Source organism: Phascolarctos cinereus, unplaced genomic scaffold (assembly GCF_003287225.1).
Source record: "Phascolarctos cinereus isolate Bilbo 61053 unplaced genomic scaffold, phaCin_HiC Scaffold_5;HRSCAF=322, whole genome shotgun sequence".
Taxonomy (NCBI): domain Eukaryota; kingdom Metazoa; phylum Chordata; class Mammalia; order Diprotodontia; family Phascolarctidae; genus Phascolarctos; species Phascolarctos cinereus.
The window spans coordinates 258,599,567-258,624,236 of record NW_027555958.1 but is presented as its reverse complement, the minus strand read 5'-3'; the positions used below and the strand labels follow the sequence as shown (position 1 = coordinate 258,624,236).

At 37.7% G+C, this 24,670-nt stretch overlaps 1 protein-coding gene across 3 annotated transcripts in view; it reads right to left on the bottom strand.

Moving 5' to 3' along the window:
• NARF (nuclear prelamin A recognition factor) overlaps positions 1-24,670 on the bottom strand; it is a 71,868-nt gene that overhangs the window by 21,779 nt on the left and 25,419 nt on the right. For all 3 annotated transcript variants that reach the window (XM_020987547.2, XM_020987545.2, XM_020987548.2), the window contains 2 exons: positions 18,282-18,400; positions 14,837-14,966 (listed from right to left, as the gene is read on the bottom strand). In XM_020987547.2, the coding sequence (XP_020843206.1) occupies positions 14,837-14,966; positions 18,282-18,400 (249 nt within the window). The remainder of the gene's footprint in view (positions 1-14,836; positions 14,967-18,281; positions 18,401-24,670) is intronic.

Sequence of the window (24,670 nt, the reverse complement as noted above, 5' to 3'; positions counted from 1 at the left end):
CTTTTTGCTAGTATTTTATTTAAAATTTTTGCATCAATATTCATTAGGGAGATTGGTCTATAGTTTTCTTTCTCCGTTTTCACTCTTCCTCACTTAGATACCAGCACTATATTTGTGTCATAAAAGAAATTTGGTAGGACTCCTTCTTTGCCTATTTTCCCAAATAGTTTATATTAACTGTTTTTTAAATGTTTCGTAAAATTAACTTGTAAACCCATCTGGACCTGGGGATGTTTTCTTAGGGAGTTCATTGATGGGTTGTTCAATTTCTTTTTCTAAGATAGGGTTATTTAAGTATTCTATTTCCTCTTCTGTTAATCTAGGCAATTTATATTTTTGTAAATGTTCATCCATTTTGCTTAGATTATCAGATTTGTTGGCATATAATTGAGCAAAATAGCTCCTAATAATTGTTTCAATTTCCTCTTTACTGGTGGTGAATTCAACCCTTTCATCTTTGATACTGGCAATTTGGTTTTGCAGAAAGCTTTCCTAATAAAGGTCTCATTTCCAAGATGTATAAGAAACTGATTTAAGTTTATAAAAAAGATAAGCCATTCCCCCATGGATAGCTGTTCAAAGAATATAAATTTTTAGTTTTCAAAGGGAAAAAATTGGATATGTATAGCAATATTAAAAATGCTCATAAAATACTGTAAATCACTATTAATTAGAGATATGCAAATCAAAACAACTCTGAGGTACCACATCACACCTATCAGATTGGCTAATGTGACAAAATAGGAAAATTATAAATATTGGAGAAGATGTGAGAAAATTGGAACACTAATGCATTGTTGATGGAGTCGTGAGCTGATCCAGCCATTCTGGAGAGCAATTTGGAACTATGCCCCTTTGGGCACAGCTATAAAATTGTACATATCCTTTGACCCAGCAATAGCACTTCTAGGGCTGTATCCCAAAGAGATCATACAAATGGGAAAAGGACCTATATGTACAAAAATATTCATAGCAGCTCTTTTTGCAGTGGCCAAGAATTGGAAATTGAAGGGATGCCTATCAACTGGGGAATGGCTGAACAAGTTGTGGTACATGAATGTAATAAAATACTACTGTGCTATAAGAAATGATGAGCAAGCAGACTTCAGAAAAACCTGGAAAGACTTATATGAACTGATGCTGAGTGAAATGAGCAGAACCAGGAGAACATTGTACACAGTAACAGCCACATTGTGCGATGAATGACTTTGATAGACTTGGCTCTTCTCAGCAATGCAAGGATTTAAGACATCTCCAAAAGTCTCATGATGGAAAATGCTATCCACATCCAGAAAAAAGAACCATGGACTCTGAATACAGATGGAAGCATACTATTTGCTCTCCTTTTCTTTCATTGTTTTGTTTTATTTCTTCTTTCTCGTGATTCCTCCCATTAGTTCTAATACATCATGATAAATGTGAAAATATGCTTAATATGAAAGTATAAGTAGAGCCTATATCAGATTACACACCGTCTTGGGGAGGGGTGAGGAAAGGAGGGGGAGGAATTTTTAAAACTCAAAATCTTATGGAAGTGAATGTTGAAAACTAAAAATTAATTTTTTTAAAAAAATGCTCCTAATCACTAAGAATTAGAGAAATGTAAATTAAAGCAACTCTGAAGTTATTTAGACTGGTAAAGTTGAAAAAAAAAAGGAAAATGACAAAATATTGGAGGGGCTGTGAGAAGATAAGCTCTTTGATACACTGTTGGCAGAATTGTGAAGTGATCCAGAAATTTTGGAAATCAATTTGGAACTATGACTAAGTCAATAAGTTGTGTATACTCTTTGATCCAGCTAAACTATGATTACACATATACTCCAAAGAGATCAAAGAAAGAGGAAAAGGAACCATTCATACAAAAATAGTTAAAGCAGCTCTTTTTGTAGTGTCAAAGAACTAGGAACTAAGGAGTGTCCATGTTTTTCAGAATGTCTGAACATATTATGTTCTATGGATTTTTTTGAGTACTATTGGCATGCTGTAAGAAATGAAAGGGATGGCTTCAGAAAAATCTAGAAAGACTTAGGTGAACTGATGCAGAGTGAAGTGAGTAAACTAGGAAAACGATTTATACAATAGCAACAACATTGTAAAGACAAACAACTTTAAAGAACTCTGTGAAAACAGTAGCCTAGTGTTTGATAATCTTATCCTAGCTATTGTGGCAAGAAATCACTATTTGACAAAAACTGCTGAGAAAACTGGAAAATAGTCTGGCAGAAACTTAGGCATAGGCCAACATCTCAAACTGCATACCAAGATAAGCTCAAAATGGATACATGATTTAGATGTAAAGAGTGTTAAAAGCAAATTAGAGTAGCATAGAAAAAATTACCTGTCAGATGTATGGATCTGACAGGGGAAGAGTTCATGACCAAAGAAGAGATGGAGGGGTTCACAGTAAATAAAATGGATAATTTTGATTATATAAAATTAAAACATTTTTGCATAAACAAGACAGTGTAGCTAATTAGCTAAAATTAGATGAGAAGAGGGAAACTGGGAAAATATCTTTGCAGCAAGTTTTTCTGATAAAGGTTTCATTTCTTGGAGATATAAGGAACTGAGGAAAATTTAAAGAAAAAAAAAGAGCCATCTTCCAATTGATAATGGTCAAAGGATATGAATGACGGTTTTCAGATGTAGAAATCAATGCTATCAACGGTCATATAAAAATGCTGTAAATAACTAATAATTAGAGAAATGCACATTAAAACAACTCTGAGGTACCACCTAACAGCCGTCATCAGATTGTCTAAGATGACAGAAAAAGAAAATGATAAATGCTGGAGGGACTACGAGAAAATAGGTAGACTAATATACTGTCAGTAGAGTTATGGATTGGTCCAACAATTCTGCAGAACAATTTGGAACTATGCCCAAAGATCTACAGAACTGTGACCTAGCAAAATTACTACTAGGTCTGTATTCCAAAGAGATCGAAGAAAAAAGAAAAGGGCCCCTATGTACAGAAACATTTATAGCAGCTCTTTTTATGGTAGCAAAGAATTGGAAACTGAGAGGATGCTCATCAACTGGGTAATGAGTGAACAAGTTATGGTATAGACATGTGACAGATACTTTGTTATATGAAAAGATGAAGGGGATGGTTTCAGAAAAACCTGGGGAAAATTGTAGGAACTGATGTAAAGTGAAGTGAAAACCGGGAAAACAATGTATACAGTAATGGCAATATTGTAAAGACAATCAACTCTAAAAGACTTAGTAATTATGATAAAAACAATGATTCACTATAACTCCCAAGGACCCATGACATCACTTCTAGATAGAGAACTGATGGACTCATACTGCAGACTGAAGTGTATTTTTCCCTTTATTTTCTTTATCTTTTTTTCCCCTAAAACAAGTCTAAAATAGAAATATGTTTTGTATTTGTATAATGGGTAACATTTTTTTTCCCATCCTAATGGGTGAGAGAGGAAATGAATGGAGGGAGAGAACTTGGAACTGAAAATAAAAATTTTAAAAATAATTTAAAGAGAATTCTGATCAATGCTATGACAAACCATGATTCCAGAGGACCAACTAGTGATAAGATACAAGATGCAGGATGAGATAAATATTTTTGCGCATAGCCAATGCAAGAATTTATTTTGATTGATTATGCATTTTTGTTATACATTTCCCCCTCCTCACGCCAAAGGGGAGGGAAAGTGAGGGAGATAGGAAATAAATGCTTGTCAACTGAAAAATAAATAAATAAATAAATCGATATAGTCCAACTAAAAAACTGCCTTCAAAATGTTCTTGGGGTGGGGGGAGCAGATAGGTGGTACATTGGATGGAGCACCGGCCTTGGATTCAGGAGGACCTGAGTTCAAATCTGGATTCAGACACATAACACTTACTAGCTGTGTGACCCTGGGCAAGTCACTTAACCCCCATTGCCCAACCAAAAAAAAAGAAAAAAAATGTTCTCAAGGGAATAATTCTTCACATGTGGTCTCGGGGACAAAGAGAATACTGCATTATTTTTGCTTAACTTTTCCTTTACTACAAGGAAGAAGCTGGGGCATGTCTAAAAAAAACACTGATATAAAAACAAAACCCTCCACAACTAATTCAAAAAGAAAATACACATTTTTTCTCCTTTCTACCACCTCAACCCATCTATTTTGCTGATATTATATCAGTCTCCATTTTTCATTTCCTTTAGTAGAGTAAGGCTGTACATCAGTATTTTCCAGACTGGGAGCTGTGGCTCCCTGGGGGATGCTGGCCTGGTCACAAGGGATCATGGGTTGTGATCAACCAACTGGAGGGTGGAATGATGGGTCACATCCCATCCTCTGTGATTGCTGGTCATGGGGCAAGGCTTGCTCTCCAATATAACTACTCTTATTCTTATCTCCCAACAGTCTCCTACTGTGCCCCCTCACTGTCTTGTGTAAACTCTGAACCCCCTCTTTTGGGCACTGACCTCTTGGGGCAGTCATAACCTGTGACCTAAGTATCCACAATAGCAGCAATGCAAGTGTGACTGAAAATCCACGCCCTCCATATATCCCTCTAAGTCCTTGGCCATACCCATCCTCTACCCCCAAGATAACCTCATGGCTATGACAAGTATTCTTAGAGGGAATGTTCTGTTCTCTAGATGCTGACTGATATGTAAAGTTCCCCTTTTCATTAATTTTTTAAATTAATGTTTTCTGTTTCTTACATCTCAATGGTATCCTATGTATCCCTCACCCTCCCCAAGAGCTATCCTATATGACAAATTGTGTGTGTGTGTATGTTGAGGTGGTTTAGAGAGGGAAAAAAAAAGTCAGCACAACTCACTGATACATTGAGAAAGTCTAAAAACATGTGCACTGTGTAATAGTTGTGGACCTCCCACCTCTATAAAGGTCTAGGTTGGGGGTAGTTTCTCATATCTATTTGAGTCTCACTTGATCTTTATAATTTCGTTACATTTACTTTTAACTTTTGGTGTGTCACATTTTCTTTTAAATTGTAGTTACTATGCATATTGTTTTCTTGGCTCTACTTACTTCTCTTTGCATCAGTTTATATAGCTATTTCGATGCTTCTTTGTATTCATCACGCACATAATTCCTTACAGCACAGTTGTTTTTCAATACACTTATGCGCCACAATTTGTTTAGCATTCCCTAGCACAAAAAAGTGTTACTACAAATATTTTGGAGTATATGGGAATTTTTTCATATGCACACACATCTGTGCGTGTGTGTGTACATGTGTATACATGTATATATACACATATACCTATGTATGTGTATATACACATATTTATACATGTGTACACATACACATATACATGTATATACATGCATATACATGTATACACACAGAGAGAGAATCATTACATAGATATATTGTTTATATATCTTAGATACCAAACCCTTATCAGAGAAATATGACACAAAGACACTTCTCTTCTTATCTGAAACACATTAACACTGTCTGTGCAGAAACTTTTCAGTTTCATGCAATCAGTCATCTGGCTTATCTTTTGAAATTGCTGCTATCTTGTTTGCTTAAGAATATATCTCTTACCCTTAGCTTTGAGAGGTATATGATTAGTTTCTCTTCTAATTTTTTAAACAGTATGTTATTTTATATTAAGGTCACATATCCATTCAGAATGTACTATGAAGTATGCTGTAAGATGTTGGTCTAAGCTAAATTTCTGCCAGGTGGCTTTCTAGTTTTCCTGGCAATTTTTAATCAATTAGGGAGCTTTTCCATAGCTAACTTGCATTTCCCACTTTGTCAAACACTGGGTTATTGAACTCTATTGTTTCTGAATCTCCCTTATCTAGTCTGTTCCATTGATTTATCTAACTATTCTTTCATCAATACCTCATGGTGTTGATGACTGCTGCTTTATAATATAGTTTGAGATCTGGAAGTGCTATTTTCCCTTTGTTTTTGTTTCTTTTCATCATTGCCTTGATATTTCAGATCTTTTGTTTTTCAAATGAATTTTGCTATTATTATGTTAAGCTCTGTAAAGCATCCTCTTGGTAATTTGATAGGTGTAGCATTAAAAGTATAAATTAATTTTGGCAACACTATCATTTTTATGATACTGACATGGCTTAGCCATGAACACTGAATATTCCTTTAGCTATTTAATTCTTCTTCTTTCTTTTCTTTTCTTTTTTTTTTGTGCTAGGCAATGGGGTTAAGTGACTTGCCCAGGGTTATACAGCTAGTAAGTGTTATGTGTCTGAGGCCAGATTTGAACTCAGGTCCTCCTGACTCCACGGCCAGTGCTCCATCCAATGTGCCACCTAGCTGCCCCTAGCTATTTAATTCTTTAAGAACTTTGCAATTGAATCTATTTTTTATGTACTTTGGGAGATTGATCCCCAGAAATTTTATGCATTTTGTAGTTATTTGGAATGGATTTCCCTTTCTATTGTTGCTTCTTATGTTCTGTTATTGTTATATAGAAATGCTACTGATTTTTGAGGATTTATGTTGTAGCCTGCAACTTTGGTAAAGCTATTGTCTGTTAGTATCTTATGCTGATTGCCTGGATTTTGCCAAGTAAACCACCATATTATCAGCAAACAGGTTCAATTTTTATCTCTGTCTTACCTAGTTTTTTTACACTTTTTTTTTAGTTTTCAACATTCACTTCCACAAGATTTTCAGTTCCAAATTTTCTCTCCATCTCACCCCTCCCCTCACCCCAAGACAGTGTGCATTCTAAATACTCCTTCCCCTAATCTGCCCTCCCTTCTATCTCCCCCTCTTCTCTTATCCCCTTCCCCTTCTATTTTCCTGTAGGGCAGGATAGATTTCTATACCCCATTGCCTGTACATCTTATTTCCCAGTTGCATGTGAAAACAATTTTTAACATTTGTTTTTAAAACTTTGGATTCCAAATTTTCTCCCTCCCTCCCTCCCCACAAACCCTCACTGAGAAGGCAAGCAACTTGATATAGGTTATACATGTGTAGTCATGCAGAACACTTCTATAGTAGTCATGTTGTGAAAAAATAACTATATTTCCCTTCATCCTATTCCCCCTCTTCCCATTTATGCTATTCTCTTTTAACCTTGTCTCTCCTCAGAAAAGTGTTTGCTTTTGGTTACCCCTTCCCAATTTGCCACTGCTCTCTTATCCCCATCCTCCCTGTTTTCCTGTAGGGTAAGATAGATTTCCATACCCAACTGAATGTGTGTGTTATTCCCTCCTTAAGCCAAATCTGATTAGAATAAGATTCACTCACTCCTTCTCACCTCCCCCACCTTCCCTCCACTGTAAAAGCTTTTTCTTGTGTTTTATGGGAGACAATTTACCCCATTCTACCTCTACCTTTCTCCTTTTCTTGATTGTAATCCTATCTCCTTTGCCCTCCCGAACATTATATTCCAAACCCTCTGATCCCTTAATGTAGAAGCTACTAAATCTTGTGTTATCCTGATTGTGTTTCCACAATACCTGAATTATTTCTTTCTGGCTGCTTGCAATATGTTTTCCTTGACCTCTGGAATTTGGCTACAATATTCCTAGGAGTTTTCCTTTGGGGATTTCTTTCAGGAGGTGATTGGTGGATTCTTTCAATTTCTATTTTACCCTCCGGTTTTAAAATGTCAGCGCAATTTTCCTTTAGAATTTCTTGAAAGATGATGTCTAGGCTCTTTTTTTGATCATGGCTTTCAGATGGTCCAACAATTTTTCAGGTCAGTTGTTTTTCCAATGAGATATTTCACATTGTCTTCTGTTTTTTCATTCTTTTGGTTTTGTTTTACAATTTCTTGATTTCTCATAATATCACTAGCTTCCATTTGCTCCAATCTGAATTTTAAGGAAGCATTTTCTTCAGTGACCTTTTGGACTTCCTTTTCCATTTGGCCAATTCTGCTTTTTTAAGGCATTCTTTTCCTCATTGCCTTTTTGGACCTCTTTTGCCATTTGGGTTAGTCTATCTTTTAAGGTGTTATTTTCTTCAGTATTTTTTTTGGGTCTCTTTTAGCAAGTTGTTGACTTGTTTTTCATGGTTTTCTTGCATCACTCTCATTTCTCTTCCTAGTTTTTCCTCTACTTTTCTTACTTGCTTCTGAAAATCCTTTTTAAGCTCTTCCATGGCCTGTGACTGATTCATATTTTTCTTGGACGCTTTGGATGTTGAAGCTTCGACTTTGTTGTCTTCTTGTGGTTGTATGTTTTGAACTTCTTTGTCACCAAAGAAAGATTCTGTGGTCTGACTTTTTTTTTTTTTGCTGTTTGCTCATGTTCCCAGCCAACTACTTGAGTTTTAAACTCTTTGTTAAGGTAGGGTTCTGCTTCCAGCGTGGAGAATATACTGTCCCAAGCTTTGAGGGTTTTGTGCAGCTGTTTTCAGAGACACTTCTAGGGACCTGTAAGTTTTCGGTTCTTCCAATGTGGTACGATCAAGGGCGAAGTGTTTACTCCCTTCTTGGCCTGGCCTCTGGTCTATGAGTGACCACAAGCACTCTTTTCTCCTTTACAGTTCATGTAACTATAAAAAAGATTCTCTATTCACTGCCACTATGAGCTCCACCACACCAGTACTCCTCCTTGCCCCAGGACTGGGACCCGGATCCAAGCACAGGCAAAGCAAGAGAATCCTGCCTCAACACCAGCAAAGAGATCCCTGCAATCTCCCTCTGATCAGCTACTTGATTTCCCCTCAGTCTGTGGGCTGAGAGCTCCAGAAGCAGCCACCGCCTCAGGACTGGGGCTGGGAACGAATTCCTCTCTCAGCATGGTCTGACAGACTTTTCCTACTGACCTTCTAAGTCGTCTTTGTTGTTCATGGGTTGAGAAATCTGGAAACCACCACAGCTCCCCTTGATTCAGTCCCCTGAGGCCTGCTCCAGGTTCAATAAGGCTTGGTCTTTGCCTGTGTGGCCCACGCTCAACTGCATTCCTTTCCCAGCCAGGTGCAACAAATCTTTCCAATCAACCATCCAGGTTGTCCTGGGCTGGAAATTTGTTTCACTCTGTCTTTTTGTGGGTTCTGCTGGTCTAGAGTTTGTTTAGAGCCATTTTTTACAGGTAGTTGGAGGGGTTTGGGGGAGTGCTCAAACAAGTCACTGCTTTTACTCCACCATCTTGGCTCTGCCCCCCTCCTTACCTATTTTTATTCCTTTAATATCTCTCCTCCCTTCAGACAGTGTTGTTCATTTGTTTTTTAAATTTCATTTTTCTTGACCCTTTCCAAAAATTATTCCTTTCACTCTCTTCACTCTCCATCTTCTCCTGTTTACTCTAGATCCTCATTGTCTGATTCATGACTCCTACAATCATCTGGTCTCTCTCTTTTCTCTGTATTCTTCATACGATCAAAGCATCCAAAGTATCCACTCTAGGCTCTGCATTCTAGGTTCTTTCTACCCCAGGCTTGTTGTGTTTATTCTATAGATTCCTCTTTCCCGCTATGCCACACTCTCAGAACAATGCCTATTATTATATGTTTCAGAGAGGCCACTGCTCTATGGTAGGCCACTTCCTCTCACCCTCCTCATTGATCTATACCCTCTTTCTGACATTTTTCTTTTGCCCTCCCACTCCTCCAATTTGCAGTACCCCTCCTCCCACAACAAAAAGACTTTTCAGGCACCAAATTCTCCAGCCTACATCTAGTGAAAAGTCCTTATCTTCCTTCATTCACGGAAGCACAAACCAGTAGAACCCCCTCCTACCTCCAAAGAAAGGCCTCCTTTTCCTCCCCTTTTCAACCTTTCTTCCTTCCTCCTCATCTCCTCTATAGACTCTCCTCTTTCTGGGACCATAGAGGTCACCCTCCCCTCCTCATTGTTAGTCCTTGATTTGACCCTAGCACATCTCTCACTCTCCTTTATCCCTATGTTCTTCTCTCCTCCAGCCCTTTCATGTACCCTTCCCATTTTGTAATGTAGACCTACAAAATGTTGCCAGGTTCTGTCCATAATCCCTCCTGTCAGCCCCTTCACTGTAACCTCTACCATATTTCCACAGTTACCCCCCCTCTCTTTATGTACTTTTACAAAGAAGTCTTTTACTGGTCTTTCTGTGTCACTCTGTTGCTGTTGTTGTCTATATTTATTCACTCCTCCTGAATTTCTATTGCCTGTGGTGTTGAGAAGCAAATAGTCTCTTTAGTTCTAGTTTTCTTTCTAAAAATGTTTCAAACTCATCCTTATTAGTGAACATCCATCTTTTGTCCTTGTATGGTTAAGCTCAAATTTGAAGGACATGGCACCCTGGGCTTTATCCTGAGATCCATTGCTCTTTGGAACATATTATTCCATTCTCTTTTCCATTTTTAAGTGTGTTCAGAATAATCTTGTGTGGTTTGAATATCTTTTCCTTTACATTTGAAAGTCTTTCTCCTAATAGCTTGCAGAATTTGTCCTTTCTGAATTGAATTGTTAAATCTAACCACCGTGTCTTGGAGTTTTCAGCCTTAAGTTTTTTTCTTATTTTGCATCTTTCTGGAGGCGATCTGTGAATTTTTTCAATTGGAATTTCATTTTCTTTGGTCAGAAGTTCTGGACTTCTATTATCTCCTTCATTATAGGGTTAAGATTTTTTTTATTCTGTTATGTTTTTCTGGGAGATCTTTGATCCTTAGTTTTTCTCTACATAGCCTGGCTTTGAGATACATACGTTTTGCTTGCATAGTGAGTACATTTTCTTTTAATGTTCTTATTTTTTGTTTCTTTTCTTCTAGGCTGTCATTTACTTCTGTGCATTTGCATTCCTACTCTATTGTTTTCTCCTTTGTTTCTTTGAAGAGGCTTTCCACTGCAGATTCAAGTTTGTTGTTGTTGTTGTTATTTTTAATCCTATTCATTTTATTTATTTATTTGTTTGTTTGTTTGCTATGCAGGCCATAAATTCTGCTTTCATAATTCTCATTTCTCTTTTCAACCACTCAGAACAGTGCTGTTGCTCCATGTTCTTTTCAAATTCCACAAGGTCCTCTGTCTTATCAATGTTGGATCATTTTCCTTCATTTTGCAGTATTTATTCAGAGATTCCTGAGTTAAATTACTAGATCTGGAGGCCATTATTTCCTTCCGTTGTTATTGTTTCTTCCTATTGATTTATCTGCTTATGTTCAAGGTTTTTGAGATTTCCTCTTCCTGGAACCTTTGGTCCTTTCAGTCTTTTTCTTCCCCTTATTTTCCTTATCATTCACTTCTGGCTCCCTCCCCTCTGGTTGTGATTTCCTTGGGGACTGGATCTCAAAGGAACCTCCTCCCACACTAAGCAATTCATGATTCGCTGGCCTAGGTTTCTATCCTAAGTGACTTCTGGATGGTCAAAACTGGCCCCATGTGGATGCTATGTCCTTTCCTCAGGCTTGGTGGAGTGCTACATAGGTTGTTATTGGCACCTGTCCCACTCGCTCTGTTTCTTAGTTCTCTGACTGGGTACTGGCAGATCGGAGCCTGCACTAACAGAGGCTTCTTTCCCTGGCATTGGCATTGGTGCTTCCAGGTTTCAGTTTCCAATAGATTTTTGTTCCTTAGTACTTAGTACTGTGGCCAAGCTGGCTATTGAGGTCCAAGGAAACTTCCACAATCTGGGGCCAAGAGTCTATAGAACTGGAAAGAGGGAGGGAGGAACTGGGTGCCAGAGAGGGTTTTGATGTAAGTCTGTGTTGTTTCCTTGGGTCTGCTAGTGCAGCTTCTGAGTGTGGGAAGTGGTGAGAGAGGTGCTGAATGAGCTCAGGGTCCATGAGCATCAGTTCCTGGGTTTGTTTTTTCTTTTTTTTAACCTTTTTTTGGATTCCAGATGTCCTAGACCATGGAAATAGCTGAAGTTGCTTTAACTTTGGCATATGCTTTCTGTCTTGGAGAGGTTTAAGAGGTTGTGGGGATTGGAGAAATTGTCTATTCTGCCATCTTGTTGTTCATGTCACCCAGAAATCATTTCTCCTTTTCATTTTGGGTGAGATTAAGTCAGTCATACAGGCTAGGTTGGCATGGATGGGTTACAATTTGTACCACAGTTCTCATTATATTATCTCCCCCACCCCCAACCCCTGACCCATTACTATCTTCCAAACTTCTATTGTGTTGGAACTATCATTTTTCTAGTAACCTAGGCTCACAACTTTGGTATCATTTTTTATTCTTCTTTGTCTTGCTCCACTTATCCAATGAGGTGCCAACTTTTGTTGTTAACTTCATGACATCTTTCTCTATATTCACCCTAGTTCAGACCTCTCCCCTAAACTCTCTTCTAAACTATTGCAAAGGTTTCCTTGCCTCTGGTCTCTCCCTTTTCCATTCTACACATAACCACAAAAATGATTTTCCTAAAATGCTGGTCTGAACATATTACTCTTCTATTCAATAAATTCCCATGGCTCTTTATCGACTCCAAGATCAAATATTACTTCAACATTAATTCAGCCTTTCAGAATGCATATTTTTGGAGGTTGTTTTATAATGTATATAAAAATTTGTTTAGTAATACATTTACAAAATTTACAGTTAGTAAATTTACAATTTTATACATATTCAAGAAAGCATGCTCAAAAATGTTTTACTGATGTTGTGCATAATCAAAAAAGTTTGGAGAATATAAAGAACAGCAGACAAGCAAACATTTTATGGCAATATTGCTGATTCTCCTGTTCACTGCTTTAGCTCATCTATCTCTCTCCCCCAATGAATGTCTATGTGAGGATTCATTACCTCCAAATAAATAACAGAAAAGAAAATGCTCTGGAAAGTCTGGAAAAAAAACTCACAAAAAACCTCATGGCTAATTGGAATCCTCAGAACTCCAAATGTCTAGAATAAAACTTTTTTTGGGGGGGGAAACAAAAAGTGGAAAAGGATCGTGAACAGGTTTTTATATTCCTAAACTACAGCTTTAAAAACACCATTCAAGGGTACCTTATATAACTTGTGATTCTGTTTGCCCTATTTATCTCCTAAAATTGTTTTCACCTAGTTTCAGGAAATGATTCCCAGAGAAAGGCTGGAAGAGTAATTTTTGATGATCCTGATACCTTATGTTAATTGTTCCATCCCATTCCCAATCCCCTCCTTCATCCAAGATCATGATCAAAAGTCACTTTGATAGGATAACGACATGTTATACAGTGTCCCCCTTTTCTGTGGCTCTTGAGATTCAGACTCCTGAGAGAGAAGGTAGGACAGCAGCTAAATACTGGAACCCAGGGAGAGGTAAAGACACCACAATCAGCAATAGCCAGATGCTTCTGCACAATGAGAGACAACCATAGGCCAGTGCAGTTCTGAGTATTTTTAAGCCTGAAGCAGAGACAATAGCCAGAAGCCATGAGAAGAAAAGATACAGAGCAATGTATACAATGAATTCTGTTCAGAAGGTAAGCTGGGGAAATTTATTTCCCTTACCACCTTTCTTGTCTTTTTCTTATTTTTAGCTCAAGATCCTGAGACAGGTAGTGAAGGACCCTCTCTTATTCCTTTCCCACAATCTAAGGGTGAGGACATGGGCAAGCTAGGTGGCACAGTGGACAGAGCACTGGGCTAGGAATCAGGAAGATTCATCTTCCTGATTTCAAATCCAGCCTGACACACTCACTAGTTATGTGACCTTGGGCAAGTCATTTAACCCTGTTTGCCTCAGTTCCTCATCTGTAAAATGAGCTGAAGAAGGAAATGGCAAATCCTTCCAGTATCTTTGCCAAGAAAACCCTAAAATGGGGTCATGAAGAGCCCGACACGACTGAAATGACTGAACATCAACAATAAAATTGAGGGTGATCAGGATTTCCCCTAGCTGTGCCCATAGACTTGAAAGGACAGCACCAGGAAGGAAGGCTATGAGATAGCTGGAGATGAGTGTCTCTATACAAAAGACTCTTTGGTCTATTTTCTTTTTCATTTTATTCTTTGTACAGTAAACTATGTGATAATGGCATACTAACTCTTCGAATCTATGAAATACAGGATACACTGAAATGAGAAGTAAAATCAGGATGAGGTAAATGCTGATGAGCAGAAGATTTGATATTTTAATATTCTTGAGTAATAATCTATTTCACCTTCTAAATTAATTTTGGAGTCAGATAGGGAGTGGTTAATGAAGGGTACTTAGCAACAAAATTGCAGTGAGACTGTAATGGGGAAAGCACTGGGCATATTTTAGCCTTTTAGGAAAAGGCTATTTCTACAGGCACCAATAAAGTAGTTTAGAAGGTTGGCCGGGCAGTTTAAATAATGCACCACCTAGTGTGCAACTCAAATATTGCTCCTAGTTAATTAAATTGCCTCAGTGGATAATTATTTTAATAACAAGCAATCTTTCTACTAGTTTATGAAAGGAAGTGCTGAAGCTATACAATCTACACAATTCTATCCAAAATTAAAGGACACTAAATCTACTTTGTTTTTGCCATTTTCTGTGGAAGTTTCCAATGTGGTATGATTTAAATTAGTTGTTCTAAGATGAGTGCATATGCATTCACATACTACCTGTTTTCATTTTAAGTGTTTATTAACATTCATATAGTCAGAGATGTTAAAGCACCATCCTAGGATAAGAACAACTTGTTTAACATATAAACTTTCCAGAATTAGCATTCCCAAGTGAAGGTCTGCTTCTTATAAACAATTTAAAAATAAAGATAGCACCTGAGCTCAAATCCAGCCTCAGACATTTAACACTTACTAGCTGTGTGACCTGGGGCAAGTCACTTAACCTAGGTCACTTCCCCAGAAAACAAACAAATAAATAAATAATAAAGATAGTGTCTCTTTTATACTAATACCGTACACATTTCTTAGCACTAATCACAAAAAACTGGCAAAAAAAAGCACTCCTTTTTATACTAGCAACAAGTTATGATGAAGTAAACAGAGAAATCATTTTACCTGATGTTAACACACAATCAACATCATGAGAATTATATGAAGCAGTGTAAAAATCTTCTCTAAGGGCTTCCAGTTTCTTGTCATAACAAGGGGCCACAATGATATGGAAAATTTTATCTGGAGACAAGTTCTGCAGAGCAAAAGCAAATCATTATTTCAGGGCTGGCTTAGAACCAACAGTGGCACCTTAGAACTACGAGTTAAGAAAGAAGTAGAATTTGAGTTCATGTAAAAGCAAAAGTTAATGATGACTACACTACAGAAATGTAGTGTCATTACTTCTGTCCTTCCACCCAACTCAATTCAAATCACTTCTCTTACGACTAACAGAAATCTGGTAAACCTGGCATGATGGGGAAATTAGCCAATGAGGGCCCAGTCCTCAGAGAATGTGCAATGTGCTCTAACTCCTGCCAAATCCATGGAGGTCTAGTGAGTTTGCCTCAGGACAATATAATGGAGAGGCCCTCTCCCTGCTAGAAAATAGTATTTTGTATTTTGTTTTCTGTTTGCTTATTATGCAATGACAAAAAGACTTAAAATTGACTGCTGAGCTAGAACTGAGTGTGTATTAAAAAGTTTAAACAGATGAAAGCTTTTTTTTTTCTCAGGAGGAAGAAATACTGTAAGGCTCCAATTGGGAAGGAAGGCCTGATGCTGCCAGCTGATGACTCTCCCTGCTCGGCTGTGAATGAATGGTCCTGACTCTGTTTCTGTCTTTATTCTTTCCTGATCTTAGGTGAATGAGTATCAGAGATGGAACTAAGCAGGTTATAACTCTGAGAGCTTTGAAGGTTGGAAGAGCCATCAGAGGTCAAGAAAATGGAGTCCATTGAAGATTTTACCAGTAATCAGCTCTGAGAAGCAATTTGCTTGACTGAGACACTATGTCCTGTAAACAAGGGAGCATCTTATCCACTGGCTATTCTGACCCAGAAGTGAACTTGATTGAGATGGGTATGGTTTGTAGCAATTATTTTATTATGTTTGAGCCCACTGTTCCAGGAACCAAGTGGATACATAAAAGAGAGAGTGGACCCTAGTTCAGATAATGTATTTGCACTTCTGTCCTTGTTATATTTTCTCAGTAAATATCCCTTTGTAAAAGCTAAATGATGTTAATTGGTTAATTGATATTGAGGAGAGATTAACTAGTCAAATAGAGATTGAAGTGAAAGCTGGCTATGTATATATGGGAAACTCTTGTGGTAGGATGCTCATGAGCAATAGCGTTAGTATGAGAAAACACCTCAACCCTTCGAGTTTATCCCTAAAATCATAAGGGGAATAGTAGCTGAGATCTGGAGACCAGGACTGCCAGTCCTACTCTGTGCTACACTGGAACATACACAAGAAATGTATTCTTGCTTCTTTGAAGCAAGAAAAATAGATCATTAAAAGGGCATATGGTCTATGCTTCCAACAAAATGAATCTCTGAACGGGAAAATACAAGAAATTAAGTGAAATCCTGAAGTCCTTCCCTTAGTAGTTCACAAAAGAAATGTCAAGATTATAGTTCTTTTCATGGACAGTTAATCTACTCTTGTCATGAAATTCTATCCCTTAAATAACACCTATCTTCAAAGACGCCACATTTATTCCTACTTTATGCCTTCATTCATGTTCTTTCCCTCATCTGAAATCCCCTCCCAACTCTTCTCTGATAAATGATCCATCTCTTGCTCCAAAGAAACAGCAATAGATAGAAAAAGAGATGGAAGTGGATACAGAAGAAGAATGGAAGTTTTTCATAGTTACTCCAGCCCACATCAGCCTTGCCCTTTGTTGAACTTCTATAGCAAGGAAACAACAAAATTCAGTACTTGATCCTATACTATCTTGGGCCATTCATTATCTCATAATTTAACTCAGATTTCTAAAACACTACACAGGCTTACAAAACCACATAACAACCACCCTATTATATAGCAACTGCAAGTATTTTCATTCCCATTTTATAGATGAAGAAATTGGAGGTGAGGTGGGAGTGGGGTAGAGAAGAAAAGAAGACAGAAAAAGAGAGAGAGAGATCGAGATCTGATCCCAGCCCAAGACTCTTTCTACTGTACTCTATTATCATGCAACTAGATTATAAATTTCCCTAAGGTAGAGAGGGGCTGGGACTTTCTTCTTTTGTGTCCCTTGAGGCTTCCTAGAAGAAAGTGGTGAAAAACCTAGGGAGATCTATTTAAAAGATTATTTTAAATGGTACCTAGAAATGGTTATCTCTGTACTTCAGCGGTGCTCAAAAGACTACTATTGAACCATCCAAACATCAAGGATTTACTGAACCCCTATGTGTGTGCTAGGGCTATTATCTTCCTTCTGAATTTATCTTCAATTTATTCTGTACATATCTTGTTTGTACATCATTGCTTACATGGTGTCTTCTCCTATAAGACTGTGTTTTTTTGAAGGCAAGGGCTGTTAATGTGTTTCTTTGTATTACCAGGGCTTAGCACAGTGCCTGGCACACAGCAAGCACTTAATAAATGCTTCTCGACCTGACATATATAAATAGATTATATATAAGAAGCACTTAGTACAGTGCCTGGCACATAGTAGGCACTTAATAAATGTCTATTGATTTGATTTATTGAAGCAGTTGGTGGCATAGTAGATAGAGCGCTGTACTTGGAAGTCAAGAAGACTTGAGTTTTTCAAAACTTGCCTCAGACACTTAATAAATGTGTGACCCTGGGCAAGTCACTTTCCCTTACTAAGCCTCAGTTTCTTCATCTACAAAATGGGGAGAATAATAGCACCAATCTCACAGAGATAATCAAATGAGATAATATGTAATGTGCTTTGCAAACCTTGAAACTCTATATAGATGCTAGTTACTATGATTATTGTATAACGTGCATATATGACATACTAATGGGAAAAGTAAACCACAGACACTATAACAGCCAACTATTATACAATAGTAGCTATATGACCCTTTGGTATCAATGGCTGGGAAGAAAAGGGAAAAAGAATAAAAAAGAGTAGGAGTGAAAGAAAAGAAAATGAAAAATATGTAAATGGTTGCTTTTGGCAGAGTTCCATAAAGAGCTAGCTGTCCTAGGTACTGCTGCCAACTCTTGCTTTATAACCTTAGAGGAGGACCATATGACCAGGAATCATTGTGACAGACTGAGCATCAATGGTAAAACATAAAGCTGACTTTAGACTGTGAGCTATTACAAATAGACGTAAATCAGAAAATATCATGTAAATAAGAGACATTGAAAGAAAATCAAATTACCTGGGGCAGCTAGGTGGCACAGTGGACAGAGTACCAGCCCTGGAGTCAGGAGGACCTGAGTTCAAATATGGCCTCAGACACTTGACACTTACTAGCTGTGTGACCCTGGGCAAGTCACTTAACCCCACTGCCTAGCCAAAAAACCCAAAACAAAACAAAACAAAAAAAGGGAAAAAAAAAGAAAACAAATTTACCTGCTGTCTGGCAAAGTAATCCTTCACCAGTGATCCCATGATCTGCTGGGGGGATTTTGCAGTACATATATGTGGTGTAACTGGGTTACCCAGCACCCTTTCTGCATACCGGATCCAACCTAAAATGACCACAAGGTTTATTTAGTGATGTTGTTAAGTTACTGCTAAGGTAATCTTTAATGCTTCTTCTCCATTCCTAACCTTTTAAATTCCTTATTCACATAAAATGGGGCTGTTTTCTCTTTAATGTAAAAAAGAATGTTATAAATGAAAAATTCCTCCTCTGTTAGTTCTGAAGGAGCTAAAATTAGACTCCTTTATTCATAATTTCTCATTGGTAATAGTAAGCTCATATCTTAACTTCATATTTACATGGTAAGAACAAACTATGTGTATGTCCTCACTCTGGATACGGGATGGGCATTAAGAGATAAAAGGATATCACATCCTTTATTTCAAAAAGGCTACGTGATAATCATCTAAACTATAAAAACCACCAAAGAACTTCGTGGAAGAACAGCTAAAATTGGAAATTTTAATAGAGACTTGTGCTGAGCCACCAAGAATGGATGAAATTGAAGGCGGCAGAAAGAAAGGAAGACACAAAGGATAATCCATCTTTCACACGGAGCAAGCTTTCAGGGCTCTATTCCTGGACTCCATTCTCATGTAAGGAGTGACATCAGCAGACTACATTATCAGATTTTCACACCCCACCCCCACCCCGACCAAGGAAATTGCTAAGCATTTTATTAGCCATTTAATCAATCAATCAATCAATAAACATTTATTAAGCACCTACTATGTGCCAAGCACTGTGCTAAGTGCTAGGGATGCAAAAAGAGGCAAAAGTCAGTCCTTGCCCTCAAGGAGCAATCTAATGGGGAGACAACATATAAGCAAATATATACAAACAAGCTACATAAAGGAGCAATAGGAAATAATTAACAGAGGGAAGGCACTAGAATTAAAAGGGACTGGGAAAGGTTTTCTGTAAAAGATGGGATTTTAGATGGGACTTAAAGGAAGCCAAAGTTAGAAGTTGGAGTTGAGGAAGGAAAGTGTTCTAGGCATGGACAACAGCCAGAGAAAATGCCCAGAACCAAGAGATAGAGTGTCTGGTCTGTGGAACAGTCAGGAGACCAATGTAATTAGAATGAAGAGTATGTGACGGGGAAATAATGTGTAAGAAAATTGGAGGTGGTGGTGGTAGGGGGTTCCTAAGTTATGAAGGGATGGGAATGTGAAGGAGGATTTTGTATTTCATCCTAGAAGTGATAGGGAGCCACTGGGGTTTACTGAGTAGGGAAAGAGTGACATGATTGTACCTGTGCTTTAGGAAAATCACTTTGATGGCTGAATGGAGAATGGACTGGGGAGAGATTTGAGGCAGGTAGATCCAATGGCAGGATACAGTACAGGTGTGAGGTGATGAGGGCTGCACCCGAGTGGTAGCAATGTCAGAGGAGAGAAAGGGATATATTAGACAGATACTAAAAAGGTGAAGTCAACAGGCCTTGGCAACAGATTAGATATGGGTGGTAGGGTGGTGGTGAGAGATAGCGAGGAATCAGAGATTACTCCTTGGTTGTAAACCTGAGGAGAATAGACATACATCTCTCAACATGGCAGAGGGACAGGGCAGAATGCTGTATATATTGTCACATTCAGTTTAGTATATGGGTGGTTTTGATTTGTTTTTCATTGTTTCAAAAATGGATTTAATATGGAGGGTGAAGTGTTTACATATCCTCCTCATCCCTTAAACGATTTTAGTGTAATGACAAAAGACATCAATAAACTATTCAAAATAAATAATATTGTGACTATAATCCTTTAACTCCTTGTTTCTCCCCTTAGTGGGCAAGCTTAAACACAATCTTGCATATTCTATTAGCGACTGTTATATGATAAAACAATCCAGTAAAGTCACACAATTCCCTAAGCAAATAACTTTCCCTCAAGATTACCTCAATTGTGGGGCAGCTAGGTGGCGCAGTGGATAGAGCACCAGCCCTGCAGCCAGGAGAACCTAAGTTCAAAGCCAGCCTCAGACACATAATACTCACTAGCTGTGTGACTATGGGCAAGTCACTTAACCCCAGTGGCCTCGCAAAAAAAAAAAAGCCTCAGTTGTTCAACTCTAAAATAAGGGAGCTAAAACTAATAACCTTTAAAGGTTCTTTTTAGGTCTGTCAAGTCACATGAGGAAGAAACAATAAAAGATACAATAGCTACTGACAATCAGCCATAATGTGCCAGAGATATCGGACCTTTGAAGATTGGTGAAAAACTATTGTGATTTCCCAATTACATTATTATAGTAGGACAATAAATTCATTTGGCATTCCCTGAAGACCACTGTCTGGCTCTGTAATCTATTGTGCTATTTTATGAGCAATTCATTAATTAAGGACCTTAAACATCTTTTTCTAGGCTGTAAGCTTAATAAATGTAGGGACCATTCACAGTGTTCTGAGCAGAATATCCTGAATATAATTAGCACTTAAATATCTCCTGACTTGTGACTGAATTAGAAATCAGCTTAACACTTTTTACTTTTTTGTAGTCCAGGAAACTGAGGCCAAGAAAGGTAAAGTGGACTAATTAGGGGTAGAACCAGACCTTGCCAGGCTTCTGGGCTCCTACTATTTTACTCTTTCTACTATGCCACCCTGCCCTATACAATACACCAAAGATATGAAACCTAGATAATAGGCAGAACTAGTCAGAATTTTAGAGATCATCTTGTCTAATGCCCCTCATTTTTGATATGAGAAAACTAGTCTCCAAAGAAGGAAATATACTTGTACAAAATCTACTATCTGGATTACCAGGGAAGAGGAAGAAAATGGTGAGTAGGAAGATACTAATTCAATTATACTTAGGTTAATGGTTCGGTTATCCTAGAATAGCCATGACTTAACATATCAATGATTTTACCTAAGGAATTTAGTAAGAAAGTGACAAAACTGCTACAGCTTCTCAGACACTCAGACACTCACTAGCTGTGTGACTCTGGGCAAGTCATTTAACCCTAACTGCCGCACACACACAAAAAAAACAAAACACAAAAAGTGCTTACAGCTTTTGTATACACAAAAAGATGCCTAGATTTTTGACATTGCTACTGATTGGTTGGTCCATTTAGCCTGCCTGGGCCTCAGTTTTTTCACTTATAAAATGCACATGACAATTAGCTGCAAAACTATTAATAAATATTGTGCTAAATAGCTAATAATTAAAGCTATGAAAAGTAAAACAATTATGAAGGTTCATAGGATACTCAGCAAATTGCCAAAAATGATATAGATGGAAATAACTACATGTAATGTGAACATTATTACACAGAAAGAAATGACAAATATGAGGAATTCAGGGAAACATAAAAAGATTTATATGAACTGATACATAATAAAGGAAGAATAACCAGGAAAATAATATGCACAATGACAACAATGAAGACAGAATAATAAAGAATAATATAAATCATATGAATAATAATAATAAAATGAAACTGAATGCTAAGAAAAATGAATAAAAATAAAAATGATTTGCATAAACCAACACAGCTAAGATTAGAAGGGAAGCAGTTAACGGGAAAATATGTTTGCAGGAAATTTCCTGAAAAATATCTTATTTCCAAAATATATATGGAACTGATTAAAATTTATATGAAAATCCATATATCCAACATATCCATATATATACAATTGATAAATGGTCTAAAGATATGAATAGGTTTCTTCTCAAGGGAAGAAAACAAAGCCATATAAAAAAATGATTATAGAAATTCAAACAGAAGCAACTCTAAGGTTCCACCTCAATCCCATCAGATTTATAAAAGCTGATGAGAAATGGAAATGCCAAATGTTAGAGTGGCTGCTAGAAAATATGTACAGTGATGCCCTTTCTGTGAAGCTGTAGTCCAACCATTCTGTAAAGCAAATTGGAAGAATGCCCCAAAAGACACTAAAATGCAGAAACCTTGTGAACCAGCTACACCACTACTAGGCCCCTACCCAAAAGAAATAAGAATAAGAGAAAAAGGTATAAAAATATTTGTAGCAGGTTTGTTTTTCTTTAGTAATGGCAATGACCTGGAAACCAAGGAAGTGGCTGTCAGTTCAGACATACCTAAACAAACTATGGTATATGATGTGATAGAATGCTACTGTGCTGTAAGAAATAAAGAAATGATTTCAGAGAAACCTGGGAAGACTTGTATGAACTGTTGCAGACTGAAGTGAGCATAATCAGGAGAACAATTTATATGAAAAGATCAATACCACAAAAACAAAGTATTCTGAGGAGGCAGAACAAAGATGGCAGAGGAGCAAGAAGAAGCACAGCAAACTCCCAACCCCAAGCTCCTTTGAACAGGTCTAAAAGAATACATCTGATCAAATCCTGATGAGGAAATCCAAGAAAAAGTCACAGCAAGTTTTTGCACACAAGATAGATAGATAGATCTGCACACAATGGGTATGGAGTCTGGCCAAGAGCTATCCCTGTAGAGAATTGTGGTACAAGAAAGAAGCTGTACACAGAGGCAAGAGGAGGACCAGACCCACACTGGAGCATCAGCAATGTGAAGGAAGAAGTTCCAACTGGAAGTTTTGTTGTTCTCTACCCAATTCTGTTCACAGATCCAGGGCAGAAGGAACTGTGCCTATGGGGTGGCATTCCTGGGGACAAAAGCAGCAGGAATCCCTAGGCTATGTATGGGGATAGTCTTAGAGAGAAGGCACCAAGATTCATTTCATTTTATTTTTAGTTCCTTATTCTCTCTCTCTCTCTCTCTCTCTCTCTCTCTCTCTCTCTCTCTCTCTCTCTCTCTCTCTCTCTCTCTCTCTCTCTCTCTCTCCTTCCCTCTCTCCCTCCCTCCCTCTCCTTCTCTCTCCCTGCCTTCTTCTTCCCCTCCCTCACATCTAGAAAACAAGAAAAACAAAACCACTGTTATAGACTTTGACAGGAACAGTGGTTTCCTGGCATAGCTTTCTTGACCCTGATTCTACTTTCCTTAGCCCATGCAATCTGACTGGTTCCAGCTTCCCAGATGTAGCTTCCTGGGGGAAGCTTTCATGGAGGCATGTATGGCTTTCAGATTTGGTGAATGCCAAGTCCCATGAGAATTGCTATAATATAATAAATAATATAAGTGACTGACCTGATGAGTTTCCAAATAGAGATGAGGTGGGATATATCCAGATGCTAAGTATCACTGTCTCTTTGCTGCATATCCTTACTGTATTAGGGCAAAGCATATCTCCTTTGTTCTACGAGATACGAGTAGCTCATTTTGTTCCAACACTGAACTTGAATTAAGAGGGTGCACGCTTTAGAGCTATGCTTACAGCATATCTATATGATGAGTTCAGAGTGTACCCCAAGAATGTTAGGGTACCACCTGAAATAACATGGAATAGTCATGTAGGTTCTAGTGTCCTGAAAGAATTCACTCAGACATTCTCCAACTTAAAGAAAAGCATTTACTGGGGTGGTGCACCCCAGTAGGCCTGCCTCCCGTGAGGCAGAGGTCCAATGGGCTCTACTCTACATAGGAGGCAAGCCTCGGCAGGCCCTCCTCCCCTATGGGAGGGGCAGGCCAGAGCATAGGTGGCAGGCCCTGCTTCCCAAAGGAGGCAAATCAGAAAGCATTATTTGTAATAGGGGTAAGCTAGAAGCCTTCCCAGTAAGATTAGGAGTGAAACATGAACGCCCATTGTCATGAATATTATTCATATTATATTAGAAATGCTAGCAAGAGCAATAAGGGAAGAAAAAGAAATTGAAGGAATCAAAATAGGCAGTGAGGTAATAAATAATAAAACTATCTCTTTGCAGACAATATGATGATATACTTGCAAAATCCTAAAGATTCAACTAAAAAGTTGGTGGAAACAATAATTTTAGCAAAATAGCAGGATATAAAATAAAATCATCAACATTTCTATATATTACCAACAAAACCCTGCAGGAAGAGATAGTAAGAGATACCCCATTTAAAATAAATATATACACTATAAAGTATCTGGGAGTATACTTTCCAAAACAAAGCCAGGAACTACATGAACATAATTATAAAATACTTTTTCTACAAAGTTAGATTTAAATAATTGGAGAAGCATTAATTGTTCATGGGTAGGCAGGGGTAACATAATAAAAATGACTATTTTACATAAATTAATCTATTTATTCAATGCTATCCTAAATAAACTGCCAACAATTATTTTACTGAGCTAGGAAATATAACAAATTCATGTGAAAGAGCAAAAGGTCAAGAATATAAAATGAATTAATGAAAAAAATATAAAGGAAGGAGGTTTACCAGTATTAAATCTTTTTTTTTGTTTGTTTGTGAGGCCATTGGGGTTAAGTGACTTACC